The 14,458-nt window shown below is 37.5% G+C and overlaps 1 protein-coding gene and 1 long non-coding RNA gene across 2 annotated transcripts in view; both read right to left on the bottom strand.

Annotated features, from left to right (window-relative positions):
* The window catches only part of LOC115334876 (DAB2 interacting protein), a 211,742-nt gene extending 199,494 nt beyond the window's left edge, over positions 1–12,248 (bottom strand). The window contains exon 1 of the mRNA XM_029999645.2: positions 11,732–12,248. Coding sequence (XP_029855505.1) covers positions 11,732–11,789 — 58 coding nt within the window. The 5' untranslated portion in view covers positions 11,790–12,248. The remainder of the gene's footprint in view (positions 1–11,731) is intronic.
* On the bottom strand, positions 584–2,119 carry LOC115334878. The gene is made up of 2 exons (XR_003921285.1): positions 1,652–2,119; positions 584–1,291 (listed from the first exon to the last, which is right to left on the bottom strand). It is a non-coding gene; the product is annotated as an uncharacterized LOC115334878 (long non-coding RNA).
* Positions 12,249–14,458: the final 2,210 nt, after the last annotated feature.

Below are 14,458 nucleotides of genomic sequence, written 5' to 3'. Positions count from 1 at the left end.
ATCATGAGGTCTGGTCTAATGACAGATTAAAAGAGGGCACCTGGGAAATCTACGATTGACAATATAATTCTACCAAAAAAGACCTAAGTGAGCATTTATTATTATCAGCAGCAATGAATGAGAAATAGTTTTTCTATACCCAGAAATGTGATGATTACTAGAAAACCCCAGTTGTACTGGTACATGCATGACCTTTCAAGGTTTTTTAACATACATAAAATGAGAGACACACACTTGGCTTGTACCAAGCACAACGAGACCTTAATCCATATATCCTATATTCTAAGCAAGTACAGTGACCACCAGCCAATGGACTGTACTGGTGTTGCACCTCTGTGCAATTCAGGCATTCCTTCTTTGGCTTGCAACAATTTTCCTGATTCAGGCTTCAGCAAAGTAAGGTTTTTTCTCATTAAAAGAGTTGCTTTTGATGATCTGGCATTTTGCCACAAAAGTGACTAAGTGAAAAGATGTCTAATTGTTAGTCTTTTTTTTTTAGTAAAACTGCAGACAGCAACAGCTCTTTTCTGTATTACAAGAACATTAGCTCAACAGGCCTGAGTGTAAGAAAGCATACTAGATGTAAGATCTTCTCTTGTTTATTTAAAATTGATTCAATACGAAAAGTTTAGGTTAGATCAAGTATCACTTACATAAATCCACTGTTCCCTTATTTACAGGTACTAAACATTTCTCTTAGAATACATATAAGTACATGCAACTTACACACTATACAGTTACAATTAACATACCAACACAAAAGAGAAAGCTAAAAAACAGGTGTTTGTCAAAAACAAATTACAGTGAAGCCTTCAGCAAACAAAGTCTTAGAAATAGCCTTTGCAGATTTCTCCTTGGAACAGACAACAGTAAATTGAATAATCTGACTCACTGGAAGGAAGGCTAAGATTTTGTAAAACATCAATATTTCATGCCCTCCCTTAGCTAACTTTGCCTTGTGTAGATAGAAGTGTCTGATTAAAATGTAACCTTCAGAGAAAAAAAAATTATAACTATGTTTTAAAACAGTAACATCAAAAAGTTAAGTATGTGCTAACAGTAATGGGAGAGAGTGGTGGCCATCAATCGTGTTGGTGTCAGGCCTGTTGTTTTGAGGTTAAAGGAATGGCTACAGTTTTCTCTCTAGTGACTGAGTCTACACCAGCAGGTCATTAGTGAGCAGGATTTAATGGGCTCACAAACTACATCTTGTCTTCTTGAAGTGGAATGCACCATTTGACTGCAAAGCCGGACTGCTGAAAAATAGCTGTGTTTCGTCTGAGATAACAGTCTGAAAAAGAGATTCCATAATCAGGAAAACAAGAGTTGAGAGAGTTCTCTTCATAAAGATGCAAACCACAAAATACATGCTGTCTTGAATTACAATAATACTTACACTGCAGAAAGTTTGTATTAAGACCTATTGTAAAACAATTTCTATACAAAAGAGCAAAAGACAATCATCTTTCCAACTCTGCTTATTTCTTCAGGCTCATTAAGGAAATTCTGAGACAAAACACAGTCTTTGATCTCAGGCATTGCTACAAGGCAACTGTACATTTCAAATGAGACATACTCATTCCTAACGAAACAAAACCTCTACGCAAGTAAAAAGTCAGTCCCTGAAATTCAGAAGTCCTTAACTGCTTACCTTTTTACGAGCAGGTCAAATTTTTGGAAGTAGTTTCTCAAAGCAACTCAGACATTCCATGTTAACTGTTGTGCTGCAATAAACAGCTGCAAAACTTGCTGATTTATTTCCCCATTTGGTGTGCATGCTGAACCCCAGAAGAAATCCCATGCAGGAAAAAAATAAAGGAAAAACAACCCCAAAACCCACAGGAAAGCACCTCAGCCCTTGAGCAAAGTGCAAAAAAGTTTAACAGGGAAACAGAAAGGAAATCCAGCAACAACTAAAAGTTTGGATATGAAACAGGAAAAGCAAGCTTGCTCCCCTCGCCTGTAGTCCTGGCTAAAGGTGCCTCTCCAAGCAAAATTCACTGAGACTCCCAGCTCCTCGGAGCAGATGGTATTCACACATTATTCCCGAACAGCAGCATTCCCTAGTCCAATCAGGAGGCAGCACTCGAAAGCTAAGCGCTTCCCAGACTCTGTTACAGTTTTCAATAGCTATAGCAGAAGATGAATGACTCAGAAAATGAATAAGCAGGGAAAATAAAACACGCCTCTCTCCTAGTCAGAGGCACAGGCAGTCAGTTCAACAGCCCTGAGTGTACTAAGCATTGGTTTCAAGTTGAATGCACCTGCTTTTTTTCCTTAAATCCTAAATGCTGGTTACATTTTCCGTATCTTTAATTTGTGTGATCAACTTCATCTTGGGTTAAAGGCCCCAATAAGAAATAAATCTTTGCTTTTTTTTCTTCAGTCTTAAAAACAACAAACATTTGTAAGAGTCAAACAAAGGACGAACTGTATGTGTGCTCTTCCAGACAAAAAATTTCCAGATAACTCAGTGAAACTCCTCATACCATCTCTTGCTGAATACATACATAAATATTTCTAAGATTAAGGCCTAACTTTACAGATCCTATTGCAAATGATAGGAAAAGAAGAAAGGTTAATTTCAAAGCTCTCTCTCCTAAACAGATTAATACGTTCTCTGGTTTTGCCTGAAGTTTACCAGTAAACTTTAAATTACAATAAAAGAAATACATCTAAGAAGCAAATGAATTAATGACTACCGACTTTCAGGTGAAGTACAACCATTACCGAAAGCTGGCCAAACAGAACCAGTAAACTACTTCCAACTGCTTTGCTTAGCTTATAGACCATTGCAACTGCCTCATCCAGAGAACACTTTTAAATACAACTCCTCAACTTGATGCCTGGCTTCTTCTGATAGCTGCAACTGAATAGTAAAGGCTGATCTGCTGAACAAAGCAAGTTACTCATGGAAACAAGCACCAGCAGGTTTCTCCCTGGAATACAGTAGTGCACTCGTGAGCTTTCCAAAACATACTGAAATTCTCTTTAGCTTTATAACACAAGAGGCTGCAAGGAGATAACACTGTGTTTAATGTTCCTATACCAGCTCTCACTGCAGTCTACATACAATGTTTTTATTGCTGCCACTCAGAAATTAACTCTGGGTTAGCTGAAAACACACAACAGTCAGACAAGTGGAATCAGTTAAATCAGTAAAACTACTTGGGGTGAGAAGCATTCTCCCAGGTCCCCCTGGACATTTTCAGATCTTTGTCTGTGGCTGTAAATCGATCCTTTGCATTCCTGTCTGACACATGAACTGTGAAAAACTCTTCAGGGATATTCTCTCTGCCATGAGTAATGCTCTAATAGCATTTCTGCAAAACAGAAGACCAGTTGCAGAGACAATAAAATATCGTGAACTCTGGTCTAACTTATACTATTATTATTTTAAGTCAATTTTTTTTTTTCTTCATTCTGGAACAAATAAGAGAACTCTACTAATATCTTCCTTTCCTACTTTCAAAACACCAAGCATCAGGATTTCTCCAGCTTGGATTAACGGCAGGACCTACATTCAGAGGCATTGATTTGCTACATAAGCCATGCCATGCCCACCCAATGATTAAGCAAACAAACCCACACATACAGCTACAGGACAAAGAACAATGGCTTGTGTTATTACATCTGCCACAGCTGCCTACCAACTTCCCAACTACATCTAGAGAAGTATTTAAAGGTGTAAAACAAAACTAGAAGCATAGCTAGATCCGGTAAGAAAACAAACATTTCTTGAAACTTCATTTTGGCAGACATTTTCTGATCACTGCATTAAGCTCTACAGCAGCCAAAATCATTGACTACTGACTCACTTAGCAAGGCATCTGCTAGGCCTCTGAGCCCATATCAGCAGTAGCAATGCTTTCCAATTAAATCTTTTACATGTGCTAGTTCCTTGGAGATGCTCAGAGAGGAAGCACATCTAAATGTAAACATTATTACCATGATGCTCTAACTGACATGATAACCACATGTATGCACTGAGAAACCTCCTGGGCAAACATCCTGATCAGACATAATAAAGAATATTACAGTGAAGTGGCTAAAGGTAAGCAGCTATTTATTCTTTATATCCCTCGTGTACAGTATGTTTGTCAGATATGGATGTAAAGCATCAGCAGTTGTCAATCTTTCTGGGCATCACCAGAAGAGGAGGCTGCTGTCCAACATCTTAGTAGTTACATGTATGTGATCACAATAACCCTTGATTAAAGGTCTCAGAAAAACCCACTTGACTGACCCTTTGTCAAAATGTGGGTCTCAGCTCTCATTAAGGACTGACAATTTCTTCTGTGGCTTCTCCAGCTTCTGTTATCTACTACCAGAACCTTATGAATTTAAAAGCTTCTGACCTATAAATACCTTGAAACATCAGATGTATGCTTTTAATTCCTCATCATCTCTAGTCCCATGAAATCCCTTGTCCCTTATTTTCCAAATCAGATACATGAACAAAACATTAAAAACCTCTTGTCTTCACTATCCCTGCAGCATTATTCTGAGGCATTTTCCTACGTAGCATCCTCACACAGCTGATACACCTCACTAATATTAACACCTACTTTTAGATACCAGGTCCTGACTGGACAGATTTCAGAAGAAAGATTAACAGAGTACACTCTTCCATTCCATTTAATTATACTGAATTCATCTCTCCAATAGTAGGCTGTTGCTGTAGAAAGTTCTGAAAGAGACTTGTAGCGGTGTTGTATTTTAGAGATAAAACTGGGAGTTTCCCCACAATGCTGTGCTTTGAAGTTGCTCTCTTTTAGAAGCAAAATAAAAAATGCGTTGAACATGCTTGACTATGAAAGGACCCTTTTCTTTATTACCAAAGAATGAAGACACTACTTTGACTGTTTCCAGTACTTCCAAGTATGGATGGTTACATTCTATTCATCTAATGTTCCTTCACGATTTCATTCCTCCCTTACTGTGTGCTCATCATTTGGTGGGGTGCTTGTTTATTGATTGGCTCAATCCTCTTCTACAGATTTCAGTAGGGAGAGAAAGGAGGAGACTGCATGCAACGGTGTTCATAATTCAATTACAAACTTGGAAATTGCAGAACACATTCTACAAATCATTATATAGTAAACTTCTTAATCCTTGGTTTCCTATTCCCCTGGAGCTCTCTGCCTTTTTGATACTGTTGGACACTTTATTAAAGCTATATTGGATCTTTCTGTTTCCCTGCTTAGTGTAAATTATAATGAAGTTACCAGATAGTGCTTGTATCTATTTTTAAATCTTTCTCTTTATTGCCAAAAAGTTTTGATGACAATAGAGAAACCCAATTACACCTGCCCACCTACTTTAAAACTCTGTGATATTTGCTCTACTTGCCACACTATCACTGACAGTTCAGGCAGATTATTTATCATCCTTTTCAAACAATGATCACTAGACATACCTGGATCATTTCCTTGAATTAAGTCCAATACTGATAATATAACTTGTAGGAACCACAGAAAATAATGTGGAACAGTGGCCTAATGTTACTTGCGGGGCAAATCTGTCACTATTTCAGATGTTCGCCAATAAAAGCTGCCCTCAGGTAGGATATTTTATTTGATTTTGTCACCAGTGTTTATGTGCAGATATCCCACTTTGTTTTTGCTCACCAAGATTTAGAACTTTTTTCCCCAGAAAAATTTATTAGCTGCTTCAGACTTACCTTTCAGTATAACACATCTTTGCTATGAATTATAGTTAGTACCTGAATACAGTGTAGGTAAAATAAACTACAGCAAAATATAAAGAAAAGGGTTGCCACCCAAAATATGCCTACCACTTTTATACACAATTCATCAGGAATTCAGTCTGCATTTATCTTCTCTAGGTATTACACTGCCATTTGTCTTTTTCTTTTTGATTTTTCCTACCATCAAGCACTTGTTTCTTCTTTTGTCAGAAGCGATAAGATAGACATGGTGTAAGAACTCTAACAAAGAAAAGAATGAAGCATAACTGTCTTAACACTCTATAGTCCTCTGCTAGCTCAGCCCCGAAAACTGAAATTCACTAAAAAAAAGTATGATTTTTCAAAACTGCTCAAAAGAAAGACCTTGCTTTTCTAATGGAATATCATGAAGTAACACACTTTGTTAAATAATCTGGTTACTCACAGATGTCTAGGATAAATATTTCTAGTAGTAATGTATGCTTTGTTTCTTCAATGTATTTAACCCAAGGAGTTCTTTGAAAACAATATGAATGTTTGCTGAGGTAAGTAGAGAAAGAACAAATAATTTTTTAAGGATCTATGCCACAGGCCACAGTACAGCACTACTTAATCACCTAATGATATTTTAATATGTTTAATTGCCAACCTACTCATTACCATTTTTCTTCAGTCCTGTAGACAATAATGGAAATTAACGTTTAAAAACTACTACCACCAAAACTCATTACTTTCCAACATTCACTCTATATAGAAACCAAGTTTTCAGACTTAACAGGGCAGGACGGTACCATGGATAAGAAATGCCGAAGTTCACCTATGTTTTTGTACAGTTTTGGAAGATGGCTGCTCTGAGACAAAACTCCTTTTCTCTCACATAAGGAAAAGGATCAGTGCTCTGCCTTTCAAAGATCCAAGCAAGCTGTTTGCAATTTGTGCAAGCCTACAAAAAAAAAAAAAAAAAAAGCCAATACAGTGACCCATGCCCATTAGAAAGTCAGCAAAAATAAACTAATTTTAATGTTGCACAAAAATGTATAGTGTGCCATATTAAGATTGTATTATAATTATTTTCTACTGGTTCTCTGTATTACTCTGTATCTTCTTCAGACCTCATATTTTCTCTACATTTAATGTGTTTATGACTGACAACTGCATCAACGTAATTTGACTATTTAAAAGATAATAAAAACTAAAAAAAGTTTACTATTAATTTATTCTGTATAAAATTCAAGCAAGCTAGTCTTTTCTTCTATACTCTCCTCCTCTTTCCATGTCCCATACACTTTTTCAGTACACCACATCTAAATCAAACCTTGCCTACCAGTCTAATCACACAGCATCTTTATTTTCTCTCTTTACTTTCTCAGATACAAATGTTCAGTAATATTAACTTTGCTTCCTCAGACAGCATGCAAGAATGGCAACACCTGTAAGAAACACTTAACGTTTAATTTCCAGGCAATGTACAATACTAAACCACTAAACATACTTCTATTAAAATAGATTCCTGACCAAATTTCCACACACTTGGGGAATTCACATCAGGGGGAGATTTGCTCCAGAACAAGTTAACTTAATTACAACAGTAAAATGTAAATAACTTACTCTTATAAATACTCAGTTGTTGGTAGATGAGGGGGAGTTTACTTTTCAAAACATAACTGCATGGTATCTTCAGTACTACTTCTATTTAGAAGGCAGGGGCTTCAGACTACTGCACTGAAAATTAGTGTTGTCATCCTATTTTCCTTCTTTTTCTCATTACTAGATGCCTAAAATGCAGTTCTGAAGAAGAAATGCCAAATCAGCTCCTCTATTATCTGCCTCTGCCTCACTATTCAGCAACAGAATTTCCTCTTGCATGGGGAATTCCTGGTTCACAGCCTTTTCTGTGGAACTTTCAAAAAGACACTTCAAAAGCTTTCGCTATTTTTCATCTTATTTTTAGTCTAATCTTTATTCTCTCTGAGATCATCATATTATCTTTAAAAGAAGATAATATAAGGTTAAGAATACATATATATTGTCCACACAGTGAAAGTAAATGTCAAGTCCAGGAAACTAAAGAGCCTACAGTGCTGATGAGCCTTTGGCTCTCTGCTGAGATACTGGATGAGGTACCCCAAACTACATCATCTGCCAAATCCAGCTCAGTAGCAATATTCATGGCCTTTTCCTGTTCTAAGGCAGATCTACCCTCTCTCTCTGAATAACAATCACCTTTGGTCTTCACCTGCAGCAGCCATAATTTGTTGGTCTTGGGTTCCTTTACAACTCTGCTAACAAACTTCCTATCTACTCTACAAAAAATTTGGTTTTCCAGGTCTTTGCTTCTGTTTTCGTCTCTACCAAGTGCGATTTTTAATGCACATCAGGGTGTCACTGAGGCTAGGATTTCATTACTGCCCTAGAACATTGCTTGAAGAATGTAAATTACCAACAGCAGACAAACTTCAAGCCTGGCTGTCATCCATGTAATTCACCTGGCTGAATGTCTATGTCAGAGACTGAAAAAAATATGCTATAATTATTGTATTATTAAAGCACAATGGTTTAATTTCATTTCTTCGTGGTACAAAACCTGCATCTGTGATTCACACTGTGTAGGGAATATGATTCCACTAAAACCAGTAGTTGGGATTTGGTCTACAGGGTTGTGCAAAAGGTCCACTAAAAATACTGCGCCCTTAAAAGATTAACAACCAATTCACAAAGAAATATTGTCAGAACATGCAAAAGAATAAATTCAGAGGTGGTACCAGTGTTCACTATAGCTATATAAACTGTGATCTAAGCAATTACAAGACACAACAAATGCACAATTCATAGATATTTTGTACTGAAAAGTTTGTACACAAATACAACATCTTATAAATCTTCACTGGCTTGCAAAAAGCTGCTGAGTTGTCTTTTATTCTTGTAGCTGCAAGTGGCTATAGTACAAAAGAGAAATCTGTAGCTCTGATATGTCATCCCTCTGAAATGGGTAATTTAGGGTTATGGTTTCAGAATCAGCACATTCTTCAGCACTTTTCTTCCAGGAAAAATTTTTTGTGAAAAGAATCAAGTAAAACCACGCCAGTACATTAAAAAGAACACATCAAAAAGTCAGAACTGTGAGCCATCATAAAATGACAATTATCTTTCTTTATATTCCTGCATTTCAGAGAATGGAAAGAAAATATCAGGGGGGAGGGGGGAGAAAGGGGATGCTTTAATGATTTTTAAGATCCTTACAAGAACCTGTAGCTTTTACATGAGCCTTTATCCTAGGCACACATGGAGAGAAGTTACAGAACTTCCATCTCCTTTCACAAATGTCAAAATGGATAGCAACCTATGAAGCTTGTGTTCAAAGTATTTGAAGCACTATAGCTCAATGAAGAATCCTAGAAAAAAATCCAATAAACATTTCACCCACAGGTTATGATTTTATTCCACGGTCTATTACGTCAAGGCAACTAATACAGCTTAAATCTCATTTCAGGTCCCCAAATAAATGAGCGGTCCTTCTCTGTTCCAGCTACAAGCAATAATAAATCTATGAAGTATCTCCATGAAAAGCTGGCAACGTAATTTGATTAGGAAAAAAACCTGTGTTGAGAAATGAGACACACAGCTTCTCAGTCTTGAATATTCCACTAATGTCCTTCTAGCTGATTTCGTACATCTCTATAAGCAAATGACAGGGCTGCAGGAAGCAAAAAGAGCAACTCTAAAGTATATTATTGCCACCAATTCCTCAGAACAGCTTTTACTATCATTAATGATCTATTGATTGGGCTGGCAATAAGCAACTAAGAATGAACTGACATTGAATTTTCAGGTAGATGGTTAACCGATATGGACTATCAGGTAGATTAAATAACAGTTTCCGTTCTGCTAGCAGAAAAAGGAATTTGATTTGACATTCTTGAAGGTAAAAAGGCACTTCTACAGTAAGCACAGAAGTTTCAAGTTACGGTCACTTCCCAAGGCATTAATATTTGTCACATGAGCAATACAGTAAGATAAACACAATAGTTATCACCGTGTTCATAGCAGTTCACTAGCTGTTTGATAATAAAAGGTACAAAGGGGCTGCTTCAAGAATGACAGCTACAAGGAAACATTCTCAAAGGGGAAAATCTTTCTTAACAGCACTCTGCTGGCATATTTTTGAGAACTTTCTATTTACTGAATTAATGCAAAATAATGCATTGTATATCATAATAATAGATTAATCCCTCAGTCCTGCATATTGCTCCTGCAGCTCCAGCAGCATAACACTTAAGCAATTGACCTTCTGATCAAGAAATCGTTCAACCCATTTGGTTTACAATGGGATAATTTAAATCAAAGTAATTAAAAAAACTCTAAAAGGAAGGTGGGGATTTACACAGTTAGAAAGGGGAACCAGTGCAGGTTCTTCTAGGATACTTGGTACCATGAGTGCTTGCTTACCCCTCATTTCCCAGTTTATGAACATTTCCAGTGTCTGCCTACTTATTCAAATATTTTCTAGGAAAACAAGTTTCTACACAATGTGACAGAATATACTTCACATGTCTGTAAGAAGAATGAGAAACCTGTATATCTTAAAATATGCATTCTAAATTTAGTGAGCCATTTTAACATATTTGAGAAACCAAAGTTAAACTTATATTTCCCACAGAATCTAGGCACTCTCTGTGACTCCTGAAGTCCAGAGTCTGATGTGGGGACAGGCAAGAATATTTGCTTATATGTTTGTTAACATCAGCCCAACTATGCATGCATGCACTTCTCTGATAATCCCAAAACTTGCTGCTGTAAAGAAGAAAGTAAGATTTAATTCTATGCCCTCATGGTCTAAGAGGAGGTATAAGACAGGAGAGGCAGATGCTGTTCTTCTAGAGAGAAATTAATATAACCACATATGAAAGAGAATAGAAAAATGAAATAAAAAGTGTGATCCTCCCCTCTTAATCTTTTCATGTAAATATTATCATTTGAAACAACACTGAAATCTGTCCTTGATTATTTTATACAATTCAACTTCAGTTTGGCACAGAGCCCGAAGTAAAGCAGTGCTGCCCACTTATATCTGCCCAGTCAACTGTTCACATAGTTTAAATGTTACTTCATTCCCTTAACCACATTCCTTCTGCACAGTTTTAGGTCTACTGTGATATTAACACTGCAGTTATGTCATACTTGAAGCTCTAGGTTATCAGCAAAGAATATGCTGTGGGAAATACATAACTAGTTCTTGAACAATATGTATGTAGGAAGTGGAATACTTTGCAGATTTCAAACTGTATCCAGAATAGTACCAAATACATATTAAAGAGCTGAGAATCAATTTATTCTAAAAATCACCATCCTAAATTGTTTTCATAAATGTAAACAATTTGTTGTCCTCAATGCAGCCAATTCACTCTACTAACAGAGAAATAAGACTTGCAATTGCAAACAACTTTTTACCCCAATTTATGCTTTTTGTATGCCTTCAATAGACTAGATAGCAGAACATCAGCATGTGGAATGCTATAAATCCAGGGAATAGCTGCAGTTTTAACCATGGACTTTAATTCCAGGGTGAATTTATGTGGTCCCTAGCTAAATATATCCTTCTAAGTAAATTACTCATGCAACTGCCTGTAGGAAAGCTTTCTGCAGATAAAGAAACTGTTTCCAAATGCTACGTTTGACAGCACATACGGCATAAAGTTACATTCTTTTCTCACTGGCAAAAAAGACCCCCAAACTGAATAATGTAGAATGCATAGGTTCCTCTTCTCTCAGCAAAGACTGTCCAGGAGATAGGTTAATTCTGCAAGGATTACTGCTCCTTGCAATGCACTGTATGTATCAGTCCACTATATGTTTATCTCAAAACCCTGTAAACAGAGTGATTTCTAAGATAATGTGAAGCACATTACCACATTCATTTCTACTTATCCATGCAGAAGACAGTAAAAACACATGCCTAACCCTGTGCCTTTAGTAGGATGTGTAACTCAGACACTCTTTCACTATCCTTTTTTTCCTCTCTTTTCTATGTTTTCTACTTCTTACCATTGGAGTTGTCCTGGTCCAAAGGATTATCTGGTTCCATTACTTCAAATAAAAGCATCCAACATGCAGTTCTCCATGCAGCAGAGGCATAAAAACACAGCAGTTGCCTAAGCTGATTCACCTGATTTATGAATTAGTGCTGCATCCATAAGAGGCTGTGTTTCTTCTTTTGTATTACATCTGGCTCCTTTTCCAACTAGATGGCTGGGTATTACAGCATGCAGGCCTTTTTCCAGCATCCTCTTAATGCATTATATTTAAAGTAGCAGCAACCTTTTTCTCCCATCCCCCAGACTAAGTTACAGCAGTAACTAGGCTGAGCTGGCAGAGAGCGGAGCTCATTCAGAACAGGACCAGCAAGCGTTCTCCGATTCGTGTTGCTGCATAAAGAGAATGACTGATACAATAAAAAGTAAGTGGGCTTTGACACAGTACGGTATGCACTGCAGAAAATTGCACCAAAACCAGCAAAGGTCTTGAGGGTTTGGGGAATGCCTTGTTGAAGCCACCAGCACGCACCCCCTCACACACAAACACAAATTATGTCCTGTTCCCTCCTCCTCCTCCTCCCCCCCCGCTACAATCTTTTATAACCCTGGATCTCCTCCAGCAATAGTCTGTTCCTTTACTCAGTTTATAATAAACTCTGCCATTCCCTTGTGTCCCTAGGGCTGTCTTGGAAAGGAAGGAGGCTGTTTGCAGAATGAATAGACCAGCCAGTGCCTAACAGGGAGGCAACTCAATGACTCCGCACTGGGCAGTTGTAACTTGCTGCAGCAACAGCCTTCTGCTGGAGACCTTGTCCTACATTTACCCTCTTTGCCAAGCCAGGAGCTGCTTCTAAGTTGGCATTTTAAAAAGCCTTCTGCAAATGAGCTGGAGGGGCAAGCACCAGCGTTGCTGGACTCATATGGTAGATTATACCAAAGCCTGCCACTGCAGACTCTCTCAAGAGAGACAATATTAGCTGTCTGTTAGATCATAGTATTAGAAGTCAGGTCACCTTCATTCTGCTGCTGGGTCTGCCACTAACTCCCTGAGACCTCGCATAATTCATAACTCCTTTGTGCCTCAATTTTCTGTGATATTGACATTGAAATATGTCTTATCTCACAGGAATACAGCTGAAACTTCCCAGCTTTCCATGCTTTGAACTTCTTGGATAAATGATATGGTACAAGGACTAAGGAAGAAGACCCCATCACCTAGCTGAGGAATAAAAATTTTATTTTCTCTGAAGACATGTCCACAAAATAACAGAAAAAAAATGTCAATGTGCAACTATAAACCAAGATGTGTCTCTGAAAGGTAAATTCTTATTGCTTACAACAATCCTGAGACAATTCTCCAAATCCAGACTTTCAGGATCAATTTTGCTTTGAACCTACTATTCAAACTCTTTCTTTAATACTCTAGCTAAGGCATTAAAACATATCTTGTTCAAAAAGAACGCTTTTGTCTAAATCTAAGGCATGGATCACTCTAAACATCTACAACAGATTTAATGCATTTTGGGTTTCTCATGGCTGATGACACAGGATTCTGAGGAAGGCAGGGGTTTCTATTTTGGTGCTCCTGGGTAATGCTTCTGCCTTACTAGCTCACTCTTTACAGAGTCATGTAACTAGTGCTTTAGAGCTGACTATTCACGCCTGGTGCTACACACTGTAGGCGGACAAATGAATGGCTGGCTGAAGGGAGAAAAACATGCAGTTCTGTATGGAGAAATTAACCTAGCAGGTTGATATGACTCTACTGTAATTGTACCTTGCAAAAACACTTTAGTATTGTTCCTGAGGATTATGCCATATTAATAGAAGAAAAACTCATTTCCATCTATTTATTTTAAGTATCGCACAGTATATAGCCTCTATTAAATAATGTTCTGAGATCTCTGCCTTGGTCTAAATTACAGTGCTGCAAACCCTATATTCTCTCCCCTCGCACCCTACGCTCCCTATGTTCTTTACAACTTCACTGCTTCTCCCACTCACTGACAAAACAAAAAACCTCCCTCTTTCCACCTTCCCCACAAAACCACCTACTCTGTGACTACAGGAACATGGCACTCTGCCTGTTAACAGTCCTCCACCTGTTTTGGGTCATGGATACAGTCTAGGAGTTAGTATATGACAGAAAAAAGTGTGTTAACTCTTGACTGACACATATTACATCTCTCCAGTCTGAGCTGACAATAATAGGTATAGAAGGGATTTAAAGAAGTTTTGGGGGTGAGGAGTCCTGAACAGATATCATCTGTCTATTCTGTATCTGAGGATGTGGAGATACACAAACATACACACACACACACAGAGTGACTCATTAACACAGCCTACCTCAATCACAGAGGACTAGAAATGCCTGGAGAATCATGATTGTCAATGTAAAGGAATACATAGTTCTGTATGAACATCTGAATCAAGACTATAAAGAGAAACAATTTGTATTCTTCCATGAAACAGATGCTGCTGTATAGACAATAGACTTTCCACAGACAATTTAGTGCCAGAAAAGAATAAACACCTGTGAAATCCTTCCATGTGGAGTCAGGAATAATCCAGGAATGCTACAGAATAGCTAAGATCAAGAAATTAAGATAGGAAAGTGAAAAATAATAGTTATTTAGACCTCAATGACTTTATATGACAACTGATTGGATTTTAATGTCATCCAAATGATTTGCTCATCTGTAGTTACAGCCCTAGTAAAAATTAATCCTTAATGTGG

The sequence above is a fragment of the Aquila chrysaetos genome, chromosome 24, assembly GCF_900496995.4.
Source record: "Aquila chrysaetos chrysaetos chromosome 24, bAquChr1.4, whole genome shotgun sequence".
Taxonomy (NCBI): Eukaryota; Metazoa; Chordata; class Aves; order Accipitriformes; family Accipitridae; genus Aquila; species Aquila chrysaetos.
This window is presented reverse-complemented; position numbering and strand designations above follow the sequence as displayed.